This window comes from Melospiza melodia, chromosome 4 (assembly GCF_035770615.1).
Source record: "Melospiza melodia melodia isolate bMelMel2 chromosome 4, bMelMel2.pri, whole genome shotgun sequence".
Classification (NCBI taxonomy): Eukaryota; Metazoa; Chordata; class Aves; order Passeriformes; family Passerellidae; genus Melospiza; species Melospiza melodia.
Genome location: NC_086197.1, coordinates 22,721,759 through 22,743,166, shown reverse-complemented (window position 1 = coordinate 22,743,166; position 21,408 = coordinate 22,721,759). Strand labels below are relative to the sequence as shown.

The window sequence follows — 21,408 nt, the reverse complement described above, 5'->3', positions numbered from 1 at the left end:
ATAAAGCAGAACAGCACCACTCTACCTACCTGGCAGAAGGAGAAACCTACAAAATTAATTTATTTATCCTTAGAGAGGAAGTTAGCCACACCAGGGCCAAAACCCCTGATGTGAGATATGAGTTATCTCCAGCAGACAGTGCTGCTGCTCTTCCTCCCCTTTCACATCAGTGATTAAAGAGGAAGAGTTCCCCACAGAAACCACTTTCCCTGGACATTTCCTCCAGCTGTGAGTTGCATTTATTAACACACCTATTTCCCTCCAAAACCTGATGTATGACCAGTGCATGGAGTATCCAGACTTACATAGACAGCAGTAGTCAATCCTGTATGAGTTGCATTTGATGTCATGCCTATGATGCCTAAATATTTTTTGCTTTTTATACATTTTTCATGTATTTGTTGCTTTGCAGATGACTGTTAATACATGGTTATATAGCTCCTAGAGTTTTCGTACCCTTTCTCTTAGATTTTACAGTAATAAGCAATCCCTTTTAACATTCCTGAAATTCTGTTGAGTCTTAATCTCAAGAAGGGAGCCTCTAACAAGGACATTTTGTTTTGCAACCAGAATCTGAGGAGACATGACAAGAAAATAGGGCAAAGAAGTCCCTGGACAAGCTCCAAGGGGCTGACCCAGGGTGGGTGTTTCTGTAAGTTCTCAAAGCACATCTCATGCACACACCCCCACCACAAACACCTGGCCCCCACATGAAAATAGCCACTGAAGAACAATTCAAGGATTCAACAGCAATAACAAGTTCTGATAATGCATTTTCCTGCTCCTTCACACAGCCCTGCTGTATTTGAGAGCCACTCTACACTCTCTGCACACCAGAGCAAAGGGAGGCTCATCATCCCTAAGTTCTTCCCACAGATATTTCCACTGAGAATAAAAAAAAAAAAAGTAGAAAACATAGTGATCATTATTTGTTTATTTGAATAAATAGTACAACTGTCAGAAACCATGCATAAACACTCCTGCTGTGAATTTTAGCAAACATAGCATTGCATTGTAACTTGCTTACAGTACACAACTCATCACTAAGATGGATATCTCCAACATATGACAAGTCCAGAATTTTATCTGCAAGGCTGGTTTTTAGTAGTTAGAAAATCCAGAGTAAACACTGTTAAAAACAGTAGAAAAGACTCTTAAAAAACACATTAATACTGACAGTACTGGGGTGTGGGGAAGAGGGGTAAGAAATCCTAGACAGTTTAAACTGATTTTAAAAAAATCTGCTACTGTCCATTTTTCATCTTGAAAAACAGAATGAAGCTGAGGACTATCTGAGCTTTTTCAGTGGTAATAGAGCTCACTGTAACTGAGTGTGTCAAGTAAATGCACCTAAAAGTCAAGTTGTATGGACAGGAAAAGACAGACATTCATTAAGCACTTACAAATGTGGGAGCTTTAATGCTGCAGAGCATTCAGCGTTCGAGATGAACTCAACAGGATTCAGACTGGTACCCATATATAAAACCCCCAGTAACACAAAAATATAATGAATAACATCTTTAACACTGACTCAGCTTTCTGAGAGGCAAAGAATTATGGTGCATGTGTCACAGAAAGGCAGGACAAAAGCAGGTGTTCAGAGAAGCTTTACCTACATGGCTTCATCTGGAAATTGGGCTCACTGGGATGAAGCCACACTTCAGCTCAATCTGCCCTGCTCACAAATCTGGTTAACAATAAATACAGTGTCTACAGAACAGTGAGCTGGGCAGACAGCCAGGAGCCAAGGAATGAAAAAAGTATTTTCCCTGTGCAACATCTACCAACAAACAAGACCACAACAGAACAGGCTGTGACTCCTGATCCAGGCGCAGTCCTGCTGACAGGGACATTAACAGAAGGAATGCTAAAGGAGACCTGTGGTTGTAGCAAGGGGACCAGAAACACAGAATTCAACAAAACACTCTTTCATAACCTGTCATAACCTGCTCACCTCTGCTTGTGCCTTGAAGATGCCAGCTCTATGATCCCAGCTCAGAAACAACCATTCCCCTTTCTAAAGCCAAATCACCCTCACTCATGTCTTCTTTTTATCTTCTGTTTGCTTTTGATATTAATACTGCTTGCAATTTCAAAAACTACACTCTCTGGAGGTCTTTCCCAGCAACTCAGAGAATGTAAACAGAGCTGGCACCTCCACCTGAAGGAAGGAGGATGGAATAGTAACTATTTAACAGACTTGCTTCCTGCAAATAACCCTGCATTCAACTAAAAGTTTGAGAGACTTTTCAGCTCAGTGACCTTCAAGCCTCATGATACCTTTATTTCTCAGCACAAAAGTTAGACCAATTTCCTTCACCTGCCAGGAGAGCTGTCCACTAGGCCTTAGCATTTCTCCTGGTGCAAGTCTCCTCTGTTGGTGTTGTGGTGTTCAGTGGCCCCATATGAACTGCACATCCTTGTTCCAGGCTCAGTATAAACAGTGAGAGGTCAGCTCCTTCCTAAAGCACAGGCATGCAAAGATTCCCCAGAGAGCCTTGCAGAGCACAGGAGATCTGAATTTTTCATGCAAAAAAAGGGCAACTTCCTTCCATCTTTCTTTTTTTTAGAGGTGTGAGGGAAGGTGATCCAAGTAATCCAAATACTAGAACTGAGAACCCAAAAATACAAAGCAAAGAAGCAGAAGCTCATTTCTCTCCCTCTGAGATGAAAAACTGTTTGAGAAGGGAAGGAGAAAATCCCAATTGTAAAATTATACTGTTCAAATAGCATGTTTTCTCTTGAATCTGAGCTCAAAGGCAAATAATATTTGGTGCAAAAAAATTGAAATTTAGGGAAAGAAGACGCTGACTTACAACAGGACTCAAGTGAGCCTATGGAGCAGAGCAATTGCACTTGCTCTCCTTCAGGGCACTCTGCCTAGTGTTTCAGCCCATAAACAATGGATGCCCATAAAACAAAAGCTGCTGCTGCGATACATAAAAGCAGCAATCAAATCTCCTCTGTGTGCTCAAAGGAAAAGGGTGATACTGAATGCATATTCCACATATCATTTACTCTGAAATTGCCAATCCCATTTCCTCCACAAAGCTCTCCTCAAAAATCCATTCAGATAGCTCCTGCTCCAGCACATTCCCTCTGTTAGTTTCAGGAAGGACAGGGGAAAATGCACTAATCCAGCCTGTGCCTGTGTGACCAGCTCTGGACCAACCTGACTGAAGCTGCCTAACAGGTGACAGTGGCCCTAGCAACCAAATTTTCTCCTAGAAGAGATTAAATAAAAAATAGACACCAAAGGATTAGTTGGTAATCCCATTGCAAGACTTATTCTGTGTAAACACTGAATGGAAGTAACACTGAGTAGAAAGAGGTGAACACAAAAACTGAAGCTTTTGCCATTAGCTTCAGACAGTGCCTGTAATTCCCCTCAGCCAACCCACCCAACAGAACACACAACCCCTTTTTTAATAGAAAAGGCTCAGCTTCTAAATAAATTCCAAAGGTGATTTTCTACTGTTAACACTCTAAGCCTGGATAATCATCAAATGCCAGTTGCAACCAAGGAGTATGCAAAAGAAAGTCTTCTGCATAAGTAAAGAAGCTTGAGCCATGAGGAAAGTCTCATGTTCTCCCTGCTTATTAAAGTAGTTAGTGGTGTATTTCCTTTCTCAAAAGAACATTTGTGGGTTACAACAGATCCATTTGGCAAAAGTGTGAAATACCTACATATTTTCAAGTGACCTGGAGAATATACATGCATCATTTTTAGTGGGATTGTCTTGCAAACAGCTACAGAAAGAACACATCAGCTGTAGGAAGAATGCAAGAAGTGCATAGCATAAGGCACAATGGGAGCATGCAGAGGGCGTGTTTATTGTAACTTCTGCCTGGGGAGGCTGAAGGATGAAGAGTCTCACAAGCTTCCAGGATCACTCAACGTTCTTGTACTTGGTGAAAAGGTTGTACAGAACCCTGAGGGTAGACTTCAGGTCCAAGTTGACAACATCTGTGGAAGAAAAGGAGAAATCCTTAATTTGCATTGTGTTTTCCCTCATTTGTCCTGACAGGAACAGAAGTCCCCACTTCTCTGAGCTGATGGAATTGTGAATAAAAAAAAATCCACAGATTTCTGATCTCCCCAAGCCTTTTAAATGTCCTGCACAATTTGCTTCAAAACAGCTTTACAATCACACAGTCACAGCTGACTTCTCCCTGGGAAACAGGAAGGTAATTCCCTTCCCCAGCTAAAACTGGCTACAGAGAAAGTCTGCTTCTGTCAGAGACCTGGGATAAAGGCTTTGGGAAATACTCCTAATGACTTCCCGGGCCACAGAAGCAGTGAACAAGCAGTCATGCACATCCTGAGGTACTGAACCACATCCACAGCTCTGATATGGTCCATGAATTAACAAAGCCTGTATCCTTAGCAGACTCCAAGCTTTTTATTATTTAATAACTCTTCTTGCCATGGTAGGCCAGGGAACAGGTCAGGGAGAGCTCTCAAGTAAAACCTTTCCTGTTAGCATCTCTCCACCTAAACTACAATAAAATGCCAAGAATGCAGGGATTCTGAGGGGAGGCACAGGACAGAGAAGGCTGAAAAGGTAGAAAGAAAGTTTGAATATAACATGACAGAAATGAGTAGGAAGCAGCAAAAAATACACAGTGACCAATATATATGGAAGCAGAAGTGAGGAAGAACAGATAATTTAAAAATCATCAGAAGTCCTAGGAAGACAGCAAACTGTTAAGAGACCAAGCACAATTAATGTGAGCGCCAAGGGAAACCCCCCCACTGTCTGCTTTGAAGACTCATTGCCAGGACCTCTCCATCCTTCCCTCCCACCTCACACTGGATACCACTCTCTATCCCCACACTTCATCTGGCATTTTCAATAATCTCTTAAATATTCTTTCTACCCTTTTTGCCTGTATTATTTTACATATTTCATTTACGATTTTCAGTTCACATTTGCAGAAGAATCTTCTCCTGCCCCAAAGAAAGATCCTAATTGCTGTGAAGTCATGCATCCAGAAAAAAAAATGTCTATCCAGAAAACTGAAATACAAAACTTCTAATTTTTCCAGGTATCACAGAAAGTTGATACCCAAATTAAAACAAGCCAACCCAAATTAAAACACAAGTTTAATGCTGAATGTTTTCTTATTTTTCTTTTTTTCTATCTTCCAGTAGTGAAAGTTCCATCTCCATTCCTTGATAGTACAGACCAATGGTTAATAACGACTGCTGCAAAAGTTATACTGTAATTCCAGTTTACCATTTCCCTAACTTTCAGACCTTGTTATGTCTTAGACTGCTGCATTAAACTACAGAGTGTGCAGTGCATCCTCCCTGGTAGGCAACTGCAGTGTTGCTTATTGATCAGTGTCTAACAGGTATTTCCAAGAATAACCATTCTCAGCCTCCTGTTTCTTATAATAAGATAAGATACGGTTATGGTTCTTATAATAAGATAAGATAGGTTATGGTTTTGGCCTGGCAAAGCCAGAGCCCCCATGAGTACACCTTCTCCCCAGTGTCTGCTGTGAGATGTGACCAGGAATGAGCAAAGCAGGCTCCAGCTTAAACATAAAGAAAAGTTTATTAACTAAACTACACACAAACAATTACTAAACTACACACAAAAGAAAAAAAAAAAAAGAAAACACGAGGAAAATGAAAACCTCACAAAAAACACTCTCCCCCTCCTCTCCCCTAAATTCCCAATACAATACATCCTCCAAAATCACCAGTTCTGGGTCCAACACCACCCTTTAGAATGCTCAAACTTTCAGTTCCTCAAGAGGAGAGGGAGTCCTTCCGTGTGTCGTGGTGGCCTTTTCCGTCCTTGTTCCGGTGCTCTCACCACCGAACAGGGATCAGGACTGCTTCCAGGGTTATCTTTTTAAGGATGCTTTGTCCAGTTCCAGAAAAGCACAGTATCTCACCTTCTCACCTCTGGGACATCTGTCCCCCCATATTTTATATACCCCCTGGGGCCGAGGGGTCCCCACACTGAATCTTCTTTGGCACTGGGACATTTCTCCCCCTGGACTCAGTCTCTGTATCTCACGGAAACATGGCTCTGTCCATGGCTACACAAAAGAGTCCAGCATAAAATGCCACTCCATCTTCTCCAAGGGGGGGGGAGGAATGGCTGCCCGAAGTCTCTTGTTGCTCTCCACCCTTCCATCCTCCAAGGCCTCCTCACCTCCCATCTCTGTCCAGGCCCAGGCCTACCGCATGGCTGCCCCTCCCCCGCCCAGCAGCAGCGGCTGGAAGGGGGAAGGGAGATCCGACCTCCGTCCCTCGAAGTCCCAAGAGAGCCTCCCAGCGCCGAAGCTCTGCTTTTAACCCCTGGGTGTTCTCGGAGGTGTGTCCAAAACCCACTGGCTACACCAGGTGCCAATATCAAAATTCAAGCACCCATTGGTTTGACCACAACATCCCAGAATTCCCACTTCTTCCTGGTCAAACCACCACAAATGTGCACAGCTATACCATTACCAACAGCAACAACTAATAAAATGTTAACTGAAAGTGACCATACACTCTAAAATTACTTTAAAATAATCCATTAATTTAAAACTCTCACAGTCCATAACAACCTCATTAGAGGATACTAAATTAATCTACCACAACATAGTTCTGCTGCAGTAACTCAGCACCAAGTTCTGCTGCTGGCCCAATCCACTGAATTTGGCTGGAAGAACAGAGAAGAGGAGATGACCTGTATGGTCTCTTTCTGTTTACACCTGTACACAGACACATGCAAGATTTAACAGGACCTATTTCTTCCAAGCACTGCAGAAGCATGAGCTGTGGGGATAAAAACAATGTTCTGCTCTAGACAATGTTTTTCCTTAAATCCTACAAGTAATTAAACTGGTTGGACAGAAAGGCCCACTTTCACAGACATATTTTATGAAAAATCCTTTTGTCAGAGTCTTTTCTCCTGAGAAGATGAGAAGCTTCAGCTTCTCCATGTTTTGCTGCTTTGGAATGTGATTTGGAGAATTGTTTACCCAGCATGTGAAATTCTTTTCACTTGATGACCAATGACAGTCACTTGTGTTGAGGCTGTGAGCAGTCACAAGATTTTATTATCATTCCTTTCTATTCCTTTCAAGCCTTCTGATGTCTCCTTTCTCTTGTCCTTTAGTATAGTTTCAGTATATAATTTTCTTTTAATATAATATATATCATAAAATAATAAATCAGCCTTCTGAAACATGGAGTCAAGATTCTCATCTCTTCCCTCATCCTGGGACCCCTGTGAACATTGCCACAGCCCACTACCTCAAATCCTGGGGGCAGTTTTGGGAATCTCACATCAGAAATGACATTGAGAGGCTGGAGCCTGTCCAGAGAAGGGAACGGAGCTGGGGAAGGGGCTGGAGCAGCAGGAGGGGCTGAGGGAGCTGGGGGGGCTCAGCCTGGAGAAAAGGAGGCTCAGAGGGGCCCTTCTGGCTCTGCACAACTCCCTGACAGGAGGGGACAGCTGGGGGAGTCAGGCCCTGCTCCCAGGGAACAAGGGACAGGATGAGAGGAAATGGCCTCAAGTTGTATCAGGGCAGGTTTCCCCAACTGAGTATTGGGAAAATTCCTTCAGCAAAAGGGTTGCCAAGCATCAAAACAGGCTGCCCAGGGAAGTGGTGCACCCCCCATCCCTGCAGGAATTTAGAAGCTGTGTAGATGTGCCACTTGGGTATGTGGCTTAGTGGTGAACATGATGGCTCTGGGTTAATGCTTGAATTCAATGGTCTTAGAGGTCTTTTCCAATTCTATGATTCTAATCCAAGAGGCATTTACTACCCAATTCATGCTAAAGAGCATGGATTCACCTGACAGGCTTCCCAGCCTATTGATGACCAACAATGGATCAGAGTGTGGCATTAACAGAGCATAACTATACACAGAATTCTTTGGCAGAACTTAAGATTCTCTGTCAAAATTAATTACTGTTCTGTGAAAGACATATTGCAATACATGATGAGATCCTACAAATGACACTACGGTGACAAGCCATTCCCAAGATGTGACTGTCCTCTCCAGGGGAGCAGTTTTTCAGGAGCCGCAGTCAGTTTCACAGATACCACACGAGCACACTCACTCCAACAGCTGGGAACTGCTGCCAGGAATGGCCACACACAGAGAAGAGGAAGGAAAACACACAAGAGATGGTACATCTTGCAGCAGCAAAAAGCAAAAAAGGAATGTTGTACGAGCTAATTTGGCTCTCCAGCTTATATTAATTACATTTTCAACCAGTAAAACACTTAAAAGCATATTTTGCTCCTTATTGAATCTCCACAAGCAAGATCTGGTATAGTGTTTTACTATTCATGATAATGTAAGAAAGCCTCATGAAAATGTAACCTCTTCTGGTTTTCATCATTCTTTTCAGCATTCTTCAGGAGCACTTTTCATTCTCCAGTTTACAACAATGTACTGAGAGCATGTATAAGCCATTTAATACTGTCTTTTGCCTTTTCTCCCTTCTTCAACCATCTCCACTCTTTGTTAATTTATTTATTATCACAATTTTTCCCATTTTAAGTCAGAACAAATGTTTCTTGCGGGGTCCTCATTCTCCTCTGTTATGCAGAAGCTTGTAACACAAAGTCTGTAACATCAGGAATAAAAATTGCTCATTTAGCAGTCATAAAGTTTTAATTCCTCTTTTTATCCCTAGTGCAAGGAACAATGCAGACCTCATCAATTATTAAAGTTATTAAATAATTTTGAAGTTCAGAGACTTAACGGGAAAACCTGGGTTTTACACTTTTTAGTTCCAACCCCTACATCCACATAAATGAAGATTTTTTGTACTGGTTCTCCTAAAAAAACCCTTAAAGCCATCCAGTTATATGTCACTGAAATCCAATCACAGGAGTCCAGACTAGCACCAGCTGCAAGAATTACGAGAATTAGACCATGAAAAGCTTTCTGCTTGGATTGTTATTGAAAACACTAGCTGAATTTATCATGTAGCACAGAACAGCTCTTGAATGACTCACTAAAGCTCCACTTGGACACCTCAGTGAATCTGCTCCAGACAAGAAGCATGGGCAGGATATACCCCAGGCACAGACAGTGAATCCTTTGGAAAACCCTCAAGGGGCCCATTCATAGCTCCACTTTGTGGTACTATTACTACTTTGAATGGAATTGCACTTGAAATAAACATGCCCTGATGACTTTATATACAGTTGAAAGCCACGTGGCACATCCATACCTTCAGGTCGAGCTTTTGGCTTCTTCAGGCCTCCATCTTGCATCAGCTCAAAAGCAAAAGAAACATTGTGCACCTGAAAGATATAAAAGGTTTAGAATCTCAGAGTTATATAGGCATCAAAAGCCTTTAATCAAATTTTTTTAGAAGCTTTATTCTCTCTGTACTTCTATTTAAATAATAATTCTATTTAAATCAATATTAAACATTTACATGATTAAGCATAGCAGAACTATAAAGTGCTTGGTGACAGCAGCTCCTGGGTGGCAGAGAATCTGCAAAATAAGCTAAGCACAACTGTACATAAAGAGTTTCTGAACAAGCCCCTGGAGATAACACAGTTGCACAAATTCCGAGAAAAGAAAATGGACCAAAAGAGAAAGTGAAAGAAGGCAGGTGTCTTCATTTAATCTCTCCTTTGAGGAACAAAAATTACAATTTAAAGAGATCTGCATAGCAGATTTCTTGTCCACACTTACTGAAATTTAGGCAAGGTAATTAACATTATGAATTCTGTGCAGTTTTGTCACTGCACATGACAGTTCTGGAGAGACATAGTTTACTACTCAGGACTTTATTAATAATCTCTTTTACCTGCTGCAGTTCCTCCTTATTCATTGTGACAACACCAATCACTTCCAACATGATATTTTTCCCCCCCAAAACACAGAGTCTACCTCTCCTTCTTCAATTTACAAATCTCCATTCCTCAAGGCTAAGTCTCCAAACAAAACCACACTTCTGTAATACTGGATAATCTTTATGAATTCCAACCATTAGTAATAAAATCGTAACCAAACAGATGCTGGCTGCAACTCAGCATCCTGCATTTCAACAAGAGCAAAAATTGAAGACAATGGGATAAAGAAGCAAGAAAAAGCACTAAGAGATGTGTGAGATGTAGTAGAGAACTATCCTTCCCAGAGATGCACCTTTGCTGAGGGGCTGAGAGCAACAACGTGTGCAGGAGCCAATATGAAAACCCCATTTTAAAATCACTCACAAAGCATTCCATCTTTAAACTTTAGCCAATGTTTCCCTTTTTGACCTAGCCCCCTCCTGCTGCAGCTCAGCCAACACAAAACCTGTCCTCTGCCCTGCAGAACCTGGCACAATGAAAAGCAGGGGGCACCTGCAGGACTGCAGCAGGACCAGGCTCAGGGTATTCTGATACACCATCACCAAAGATACACAGATGCATGTGCAGGTCTGGGATCAAGTGCAGACAGAGGCAAACTTTTGGTTGTGACATGAAAACACAGCCTAAATACTTTTCTCATTGTGAGCACAAGAAGCACATTTCAGGCAGTACTACAATCTAAAAAATTACTTTGGTTATGCAAAGTACTATACAGTACAGAGCACTCATTACTGTATTCATTCACCCCGGACTTTAGTAAGCTTTATGTGTTGTCTGATGCCAGGAACAGAGTATCTTTCTTCCTTAACTATGAGGAATTTACCCATTCATTTCATAATTTTTAGAGGTTTTAACCATCAAGTGCCACAGCCTATTTGCTAGATCTTCAGAAGAAAATATACCAGCTTCAGTTTCACCTGGCACAAGGAGAAAAGATAAAACAATTGGAAAAAACCATGTGATAATAATGCAAAAAGAGCATAACCTGGAGTTTCTACCCACCTTTTGATCAAAACTTTCAGGTGTTAAGTAGAAGTTGTGAAGAGGAACAAAATAGTCCTCAAGGAGACCCATGAGCAAAACCAAGTAAACACCATCTGCAAACTAAAGAGAAATATGAGGAGAAAGCATCTGTTTGTAAATCACCATTCATAAACAAGAAGAAAGAATGCTTGGCCCAAATTATGTATTTAGATGATTTTTTTTTTTTGCTAGCACAGAAGTGTGAGATGGTTCAGGAGTCTTTTCTTGCTTTCCTCATGTTCATTTAATTTGCTTGAGGAATCCTGCCAACTTCACAGCAGTAGTTAAAAAAACCCCAAACTTCCTGGGGCACATTATATGCTCCCAGTCCTACTGCTACAGTATCAGGTAATTTCAACCACAATCCCTCTTAAATTGTGTGTGTTAGACATTCAAATCTTTGCCCTTAATCAAATCTTGAAAATAAGTCTCCCCTGTCACAGGTACGAAGTTGAATTTAATAAAAGAATTTTTTCCCCAAAGTCAAAATAGATTGTTTATGGTTTCAGAAAATACTGAATAAAATCCTACATATTTTCAGCCACCCTATTCAGTGCTCCTACCAGACCAGATGGCTACTGAGTGGCTAAGGGGGATAATGTTATGCAGTTCTAAGACTTCCCACTTGTGATCATGATATGGCACATGTGACATCCTCTAAAAATCAAATTCTTGGGTATGTCTGAGGCAACAATTTCTTGTGACAGATCAAATCCAGTTGCCCATTTATTTCAGCAAAGCTGTAAAATAGCAGTGAATGAATGACTGGTATTACACCAAGCCAGGCTCAAATGAATTACCCATACTCCTGGTATAGTTCTCTGGATACTGTGCTTATCATTTTGCTGGGACAGTAAGATATGGCTCAGTAAACTCTGGAAAGAAGATCTGCTTCTTCTTAGCCAAGCCATGTTTGAAAATCTGCAATTTACACAGACTACATCCAAGAAGACAAAGCTTCCTACCTGGGTTTCCAACTCTGTTACTTCCAAATTGAGTTTATTCAAGTGTTTGTTCACAAAGGTGATCAGAGACTATTAAAAAAAACAGCAGAAACAGTGATGTCAGACACTACACTCAGTGCTGAGGTGAAAGAGCTAACATAATCTTTGAAGACATTTTTAAAAACACAATAGGCATGTTTGCTGCCTGCTTTTGCACATATAAGTATGCAGGACTTATTTGTTTGCACCAGATGCCAGAATTCAGCAGATGGTGCTGTTACATGCAGCTTTCCCAGCACATCAGGCAAACTTTAGTGGCCTGGGAAAGTGTTGTGATGACATCAGAGCCCGAAGATGAAGTGGGCACTAGGTGCATTTACTGTCCCCAGTAATTTATTAAGGTTCTTGAAGGTGCCAACAGCACAGTGGTGTGCACACAACTCTGTTCCTGGAGGGATGTGTGCAATCAGCACATGGATTACAGCCAGGATGTAGCCCAGGTCTGGGATTCCTATTCCTGATGCAAATCCTGCCATTACAAACCAGACCTGTGCCAATGGATTGAAGCACAGAGATCTGTCAGCCCACTTACACCACTTACAGAAGGGACACATAGCACAGTGTTACCACTTTTATTGTGTGCAAAGAGTTAAGTTAGTTCTTTATCCACTTAAAAGGACTTTTCTAAAAGACATTTCAGGCTGGAAAGATAAAAATCTTCCTGAGACTTCAAAGCATTATTTTAAAAGCACACATCCTTTATTTCACACAAGGGGAAGGGACATTTTACAACACTGATCTTCACATACTGCTCTCCTAATAAGCAGCTTAACAGCCAGGCTGCAACTATCTGATGGAACTACATGGAGTCTCTTATATATTCCCCCAAAGCAGCAAGAGCTGGCAGAGAGAGATAAACAGCTACATTACCCCTCTGCTCTAACACAAAGCCATGCCAAAAATATGGATGGACATGCTGTGCAATGATGCTCAGCCTTAAAGGACAAACCAAGGGACCATGGGAATAAGTGCTTAGCACCTGGGCAAAAGCAGCTCTTTTACAAAAGCTTTATATTAGCAAACTTCTTTAAGGGTGAGTCACATTTTTACATTTGGAAAACATCACCTGGCTTTGACACAGTGATCCTTGGGGATAAACACCCCTTTCACTACTTCAAATTCTTCTTCTGTTATTTGCTGGATGCTTCTGAATATCTTTCCAAAAGCACAAAAACATTGCAATAAATAAATTGTGGAAAATAAAGCTAGGATTTTACTTTTTACCTTTTTGACTACGCTGAGCTTGTCTGGTGCATGATCAAAAAGAGTGTCAAAGGCATCACGCTCTGGTTTGGGGGAAAAAAATTAAAATCAGAACACCTCCAATAGCACAAGTGTGGAAAGCAGGTTTCCTGTCCAAAACCTAAAGGTTTTTCTCCTCAGAAAGTCACGTAACAGAGACCCAAGCTAAAAGCACTCTATTTTGGTGTCTGGCTATATGCAAGAGCAAACTGCCCTGGGAATTTCAGAAGTAACTGAAAATAAATTCACTGATTTCTAACTGAATTCACTAACTAAAAAATATTCACCGATTTCACTTCTCTGCCTTTCAAAATTGGTACACAAAATATGTGGATGAAAGAAAAATTAAAATGAAACACAAATTCTGACTATATCCCAATCCTAACTTAAACAGCTATGGTTGCATCCACATTCAGTGTCAAATTCAGACATTAATTAGGTTAATTTAAAATTACTGGTAGTATCCCTGACATCAATAAAGCCTAGAACTGAACTCAAGGGAATTCTGTTTCAGCAGTGTAAGAAGAGCAAAGCCTACAGACAGCATAAAGATTCAAATTATGTTTCTACCTTCAAAGCACTGTCTATCAATATCTAATCAATTCTGTTTTCAACATAGTTTTTAACAGTTTTTCCAGGATCAAATACTTTTTATTTACAGAACACATTTTAATAGTTTTCTACTGTCAAATAAACAAACATTCATTATCTAAATTCTTTTGGTATCTGAAGTTACATTATTTAGCCCCTATAGCTCCCTGACATTACTTATTTTCCAGTGCCTTTTTAATATTTAATGTAGATATGCTGCAAGAAAAGAAATGATAGTTTTGACATAATAGGCAAATAAAGAAAATAAATTACTTCTTTTCATCCGTTACAGGAGCATACTTCTTAACATGAGAAATTACTTAATGCTTCTAAAAAAAAAAAGAAATTCAAAAAAGGAAATCTCTTGGCAGCAACAGCAAAAGAAATGGGTTTTGTTTAGAAGACCAGACATACAGTTGGTAAGGCCTAAACTTCAAAATCTAGAAACTACAAAGGAGATAAGATCCTCCATGCAAAGGAATGGTCCTGGTCCTACCCATTATGCTCCATATCTGCATGGAGTAACAAAACCTGCCCCCACAACACATTCCAGTGGAATTGCTCAACCCATTGTCTTGGTCTGCTGAAAGAAAAAAATTACCAGATTTCTGTGCCTGACACAAATCAAACAAAAAAAAAAAATTCAGAGTTGTTACTTACCAAATCTTCCCATCATCATCCTGCAAGTCAGAGAATTCAAAAACATGAAGTTAGTTCATGAATAATCAGTCTGGGAAGAGAATGGCCCTAAAAGGAGTTGTCCTTTAATATGCAGAGGGCCAACAACTTGTGCAGACTCAGGGGTCTGAGCACATCACAGAACAGACCCAATGTGCTGCAGGAATGCCCCCAGCAGAGCACCAAGGAAGTCAGGGAAATCCATTTGAAATTAATGGAAATACTTAATTACATTTTGCACACAATTATGACTTCTTATCCGTACTTTTTATGATGAAGGGTGAGTGACTAAAAGTGCTTGTATGTGTATTTCCACAAATATAATCTAAACCACACAGCTTACAAGAAGCAAAGCCATCTATCTCACTTTAACCTGTTTTCTCTGAAGAAAACACATTCTGTGTGAACATTATGTAAATAAAACTGCCATGTATGAAATGCATACATAGCCAGTGACATCACCAGACATGCAGATGTTTATCAGCTGAGAATCAGGCCCTGATTTGCACAGAGGAATTGGAAAGTATTCAGTGAATGTTGGATTCTGCTGATCACTGCATTTTCCATAGGTGTACTTGTGTCTGGATATGCAACACATTAAGCAGTAACCTCCTAATACTGCGTAATATTAATTAGCTCCATAAAATATATGTATAAAAAACACACAGGCAAATCTGCAAACATCTTTCTTGCTAAAAAATGTCCAAGCCCCAGCCTGCAGATCACATCTTGCAAAGCACATCTGGAGGAGAGCACAAGCTCACTGCGTTGTTCAAGGGCATAGGAGAGAGAGGAGGAATTTTGGCCCACAAACCTGAGCCAGAGCTCTGATCCTACAAAAACCACTATGAGATCTTTAATGTCCACACAGAGATGTTATGATCTCATTTCTGTGTGTTTCCATCTGAAAGATCTTCCCCACTAAGCACCACATGGTGCTTCATTTTATCTTCAAAGCCATGGGAAGCAGAGCCAACTCTACAGGGAGCCAATACACGGATACACTGAGGGAGGGTTCATGTAAGCCCCTCTTAGAAAAGCTGCCTTCAGGCCATGTGAAGGAAAACCTCAGCTTTCAGTTGAAGCCAAAATGTATGTCTAGCCTTCTCTTTACAAAAAGGACTGTAAAAACATACAGCAAAGTAAGCTGGTACAAAAACTGGAGAGGGAAGAGGGTTATTTATTTATTTTTGCTGAGCTCTTCTCTCCTTACAGTTCTAACTGCATCACTTCAGTTTAGGGAGCTATGTCAAAGAATTGCCTTTTTTCAAACTAATTCTCCCCCAAAATATCTACATTAGCCCTTCATTTCATAGAGAAAATAGCACTAAGCAGAAAGCATATATATAGCTACATCCAGTAGGCAGGGGGGGAAAAAGACTCACATAAGTCACTTTCAGTTAAAAGCTTCTAGGAGACAAGAATTTCCAGAGGACACTTCTCCATTGTAGCATATTTTCAGAGACCAAGTCATCTTCATGTAGTTAAAAAAACACCACATGAAAGGATTTCATTAATTTAGCAAGAATGGGGGATGATTAAACTTCTCCCTCATGCTTAGAAATGGTCTCACATCCTGCACAGAAGTGTTTTGTGCTTACTCTGTCGTGGTCGTCAGCTCCTCTGAAACATGAGTGGTCTGAAGGAGGCCTTCACGTTTCTGGAAAGGAAGATGGAATTAGCAAAGAAGCTCATCAGAGGCTCATTCAGCATCTTTCAGAGCACCAGAGGACAGAACTGGACGAATTCACTAAGTTTCACAAAGGCAGAGGTGAAACAGCTGACACAGGAGAATTCATCCCCAGAACAGTGGCATTGATCAGGCTGACAGCCACAAGGATGTTTGAGAAATGTGTGTTTGCACCTCTATTTGCAGCTAACCGCCTCACTGGCAATCCTCCTCCTCCTCCTCAGACCACAGTGAACATCATGCCTGGAAAACAGTTTGGAGTTTGTCAGCCCCACTTTAGATCCCTGCAGGGCAGCTGGTCGTGTCACAGTGCCTGCCAGCAGCTCAGCACATCTGGCAGCCTGACTCTTCTGGGACTGAAATGACACGGATGGCTGTGCCCAGGCCAGGGCTCCAGAGTGCTGCACAGCTCTCCTAGAGCAGGCATGGCACTTGGGGCCACTGCCACACACCTGACACGGACACACACATCCTCCAAGGAAACACAGGGAGCACAAAAAGCTCAGCTAATGATTTCAGCACTTCCCTGATACCAGGTTGTCTCTCCTTCGCATAATTTTCTGCATGAATAAGGAGTCACTACTCAAGAGAAATAGCATGTGTTGAGACAGTTTCAAAATACCTCAGAGGGTGGAAGTGCTTTCACCTGAGTGAAAAAACTCACTTAGCATCTCCACAGGTTCCTTTCAAAACTATGCCTGAATAGAGGAATTTCTTTCCTCCCTTCTGCGTGCTCAAAAAGCTGACAGAAAGAGCTCAAATCTCAGCAGCCATCTCAGAACCAGCTCTGTCAGAATGACTTAGGGGAGGGCTAAGGGAAACAACTCCCCCAGGCACAAGCTCTGCACATCTTTACCATCTCAGTCAAACCTCAAGCAAGAACTTATTAGGGAGAACAGCTTTGAGGAGAAACACATCCTTCCCCAGAAGCAGTTTGAGAAATGAGAATTGAAATCTAAAAACCTGTAAGAAGAGCTCCTGCCCCTCCACTCCCTACTGAAGTAATGAAGGCAGGCAGAGCTGCTGGAAGGGAGGGAGCTGTAACAGCTCCATGCCTGCCGGGGCTTTGTGCTGCCAGCTGGCCACGTCTGCACAGCCCTCACTTCCCTATCACACTCCTATCTCATCCTGCTCTCCCGAGGGAGCCATGGGAACAGCGCCAGGAGCTTTGGGGGAAAAGCCAGCATGACAGCATGGATGGAAAAATGAGGAGGCATCTGACAGGGCAGTGTTTTCCTGCATACAAAACAATGCTGCCTTTATTCCATCCCACCACGTCTCTGCTTTATTAACACAGGGCTCAGGACCTTCCAGGCACCCTGAACCCCAGGGAGAAGATGGTGTAACCTGTGAACAAAACCTCAGTAAGTGATGACTCGTGAGTAATGCCTCCAAGTGCCTGATAAGAAAGAGGAATCGTTTCCAGCACTGGCTGCCCAGCTGGTAGAAAAGGAAGCACTGTTCCCCCTCCCAGGCAGCCCAGCATGCTTCTCTCACAGCAAGCCTAGGTCTCCTGACCTTGCAATCCAAAAGCAAATGTCATTCCTTGATAAAATGTTGATTCCTTCCACCACTGGCACCAGACACATTTATTCTTCATCCTGCCTTGGCTCTGACCTTTCAGTCTGCAACTCACACTAGAAGAGAATTACTGTAAAAATAACCCAGATCTCCCAGCAGCACCAAGCTGGGACATGCTGCAATTTTAAGAATGAGGCTGACGTGAGTTAAGCATAAAGGATGACAATTCCTGAGCCTTGCAAAAATAACCAATACAGTGAGCCTTTAGCACATTTTTTCCACTTAATTCTGAGAACTATTTTTTGTTTTCCTGAATTAGGGCATTTCTTCATCATGCAAGCTTACATTTAGAAAAACAGGCAGTCGAGTCAGCTAGAAAATCTCAGTATTTTCAGTCCTCACTGGAAGCACCACCAAAACCAACAGTTTCTCTCCTCCCTGCCCTCACTGAGGAGGGCTGGAATGACAGGCATGTGTTGAGTGACACCAGCATTAAAGCATGTATCACCCTAGACTCTCAACTCAGCACTTAGAGTTAGCTGCTCACAGAATTTAACTAGAAGGCCCACCTGAACCCTTGCTCTGCCAGGACGCTTCTTGAATAACTTGGGTATACATTGCCATGATTCCCCAGTTTCCTACTTCACACAAAGAAACCAGCAAGAAAACTAGTTCTGGAGGTTGATTTCAAAGAGGTTTTCAAGTTACTTCCAAGTAACTATTTCAGGAACTCTGCTCTTGAGAGGGGCTATTGTGAAATAGCCCCTCACAGAGGCCATTATGAAGTAATAAAAAGATAAGTGGTTTTCTGCTGGGCTGGTCTTGTAGTTGTTCAACAAAATATGGAAAAATGGATAGCTAGCTAAAGGTTCTTCCTGCCAAGGAAGGTAAAACAGAAAGTCATCTCCAAAATGCTTGTGGGTTTCTGAGCAAACTAACAGTGCAGAACAAAAAAGGATAGTGCATTGTTTGACAGACCCAGATTGAGCTACAGATATTTCTCAGACTCTAAATCAATTATTTTTAATTAAAAAAACATATGCAGCACCTTAAGAAAGTCTCAGTCTGCCACTGCAAGATGGTAAAGGAAGAGAAGGATTTAATGGAAAGGCAGAATTACCATGGAACTGTGGAGATCTGGATAAACACTTCCCATGTGCTGTCATAATATTATCTCACTTTGTGCATTAGGACACTGAAAGTAAGAGGAAAAAAGAGCCCATAGCACTTACACAAGCTCATAAGGTGCTCTGCATTGCTCTGGGATGGGCTGTGGAAATGCACACATCTTGGCTGAGCAGTCACTTGCTAAACCACTTTATTTTCATGGTGTAAGCACAGTCCTTTTGGGGAAGAAGCACCTCAGGAATCTGCACAGTGTGAGGACAGCTCAACAAGTGGATAAAAATAATCAAAGTCACCCATGAAAATGAGACTTAGCTAGTTTTGAAAATTTCATGTGGGTGTGTTCCTGCACCATACTCCCACAGCACCTTGCATGGCTGTCTTGCTGCAGGATCAGTTCTGAAAGATTTGCACAGAAGTCACTTAAACTGTTTATTTACCCCCTCAAATGTATATCCAAGCAAAAAGAGGCATTTAAATGAAAACCTCTCAGTTAACACCTTATGTTAACTGTGATCTAGTTTGACAGAACCCTGTTCATTGTTGGGATATGTAACAAGAGATCACTTCAAAACCAATTGGTAATAGTGGCAATAATTTTCTTAATAGTAGTTTTCTTGTTCGGATTAGGAACAATATTCACCTCATCACCATTCTGTTTGTCATTAGAATAACAGAGACCAAACAAAGTTCATTTAAAGAGATCTGTGTTACTGAACCAGCATGTATTTTTAGACTAGATTATGGATGCTGAACTACAAAAATTCAGTTTACCAAACTAGAAGGCAGAAGGTTTTTTTTCCAGAATGAACACGCTCTGTTTCATACCACCCTTTGCTTTCCGTTTAAATAAACAAAGATGAAGAGTTGCAAGCTTTTCCTAGCACTGGGTTAGGGGCTGAGAGAAGCCTCCTCTTGCACAGGGCCAGCTGTGTCCATGCCCATTGCCAGGACTCCAGGCTCTAGATCCAAGAGCAAGAGCCTCTAGGATTTGACTTAACCCCCACTACACCTGACTCCTTGGGGACACAGGTGTTGCTCTCTCTCCTGCCTAGCTTCTTGTCAGCCTTTATGTCACCCTGTCATCTAGTCTCAAGATCCAGGGACTCTGGTGAGCCAGATGGAGTCTCCTCTATATCCCTCCAACAGGAAAAGAAGTGAAAACCTCCACAGCCTTCTTTCTGCTGTAGAGGTGGATGGTTCTGTAGCTTGAACTAAGGACAAGGAAAGGGAGGCTATATCTCTCTACCTCATATTTTTTTCTGCCTTAGCAGTTATAGAAGACACTTGACTGTACTGGGCAGAAGGAGGTTTTTCACATCAGGGTGTGAGAGAGCTGCTGACCAGCTTATATTTATATATTCCTCCTTATCTTTCCAAGACAGACAAAAGAAATCTAAAAATAAATCTGTCTCCTATTTACTATTTACATTCATGTTACTTTATAACTAACTCACTGTTCTTAAATTCAAAACCACCTCCTATAGATAATACACACATTTATTATGAACCAGGGAACATCCATCAATTTCTCATTTACATCACACCCTGCACGTCTAGTGCATCCAGGCAGGCAACCTGGAAACACCATTATTAAATATAAGGCAAAATGAAGCTCATCTAATCAACCACCCTGCATCTTGTAAGGGGATCCAGGTTTGCAAAACAGGGCATGGGATCACTTTATCCTCTTCATTCTTGAAAGGAAACTCACAGCTGGAACAGTAAATTGCAGAGTAAGTGCCACAGCAAACAGGAATTAACAGAGCAGAGTGCCAGCTGGAACACATCTGCCTGGGGTTCAGCAGCTGGGAGAAAAACTGGGTTCCCATGGGAAGCTTTCCCTGGGATAGAAGGCAAGGAAAAAGAAGAGGTACGGGTGCTTGAAAGTAGAGCCTTTGTAGAAGGAAAGGTCAACACAAAGCAGAGAAAGGAATAACCAGAGCAGTATCTAGGGAAGGGGGGAAGCAGTCAGGGTTCCTTAGATCAGATCTCTCTCCCATATCTAAGGAAAGCTAACAAAAACATAGGACTGTGAAAGAAATGATGAAAGTCTATCGGGCTTGCCAAGGAAAACAACGTGTCTAAGTCTGCACATGAAGTCATTGGGGAAAAACCACACTGCTAACAGGCATTCCAGACTGGGGAGATTTTATGAGCTGAGACTCCTTGCTGTGTTGTTTAGGTTTCAATGGCTTCTCTGCAAAAAATGCATGGCAAAAAAAACTGTACCAGAGTGACAGAAATTACAAGCCCAATGCTCCCTTATACAAAATCCCACTGCATGTTTGAGCTTGCTATTGCAATAGCAAAGGGTGGCCCCAAACCTACTAAAGATGTGCTGTCCTTGGGGTCTCATTTAAGCACGTGCAACCCAAAAATGCATTCCCAAGCACGGGACTCACCAAACAAGTGGGACACACATTTTCTGAATGACAAAAAGATGGGAGGCAGTGGGTGGGGGCAGCCCAGCCGTGCAGAATGCCCTCTGCTCCTGCCAGGAGCTGGTACTCACCCGTACAACCACCACCTGCACAGACACGTGCTCAGGCAGCCGGATGGGAGCTCGGAAATGCATGGCCAAAGCCACCAGAAGGTGCAGGATGGAAATCAAATTCTTGCCATGGATGGCTGCAGGGAACAAGGGAAAGGAAGCCAGTCAAAGGACACTGAGGTGTTATTTTAAACAAACAGCTC

At 41.8% G+C, this 21,408-nt stretch overlaps 1 protein-coding gene across 3 annotated transcripts in view; it reads right to left on the bottom strand.

Annotated features, from left to right (window-relative positions):
- Positions 1 to 916: 916 nt before the first annotated feature.
- Positions 917 to 21,408, bottom strand: part of PARVB (parvin beta) — a 52,072-nt gene continuing 31,580 nt past the window's right edge. For all 3 annotated transcript variants that reach the window (XM_063154270.1, XM_063154273.1, XM_063154271.1), the window contains exons 6-13: positions 21,227 to 21,342; positions 15,977 to 16,035; positions 14,358 to 14,377; positions 13,089 to 13,150; positions 11,826 to 11,894; positions 10,840 to 10,941; positions 9,201 to 9,273; positions 917 to 3,967 (exon numbers count right to left, since the gene is read on the bottom strand). In XM_063154270.1, the coding sequence (XP_063010340.1) occupies positions 3,891 to 3,967; positions 9,201 to 9,273; positions 10,840 to 10,941; positions 11,826 to 11,894; positions 13,089 to 13,150; positions 14,358 to 14,377; positions 15,977 to 16,035; positions 21,227 to 21,342 (578 nt within the window). In that variant the 3' untranslated portion in view covers positions 917 to 3,890. The remainder of the gene's footprint in view (positions 3,968 to 9,200; positions 9,274 to 10,839; positions 10,942 to 11,825; positions 11,895 to 13,088; positions 13,151 to 14,357; positions 14,378 to 15,976; positions 16,036 to 21,226; positions 21,343 to 21,408) is intronic.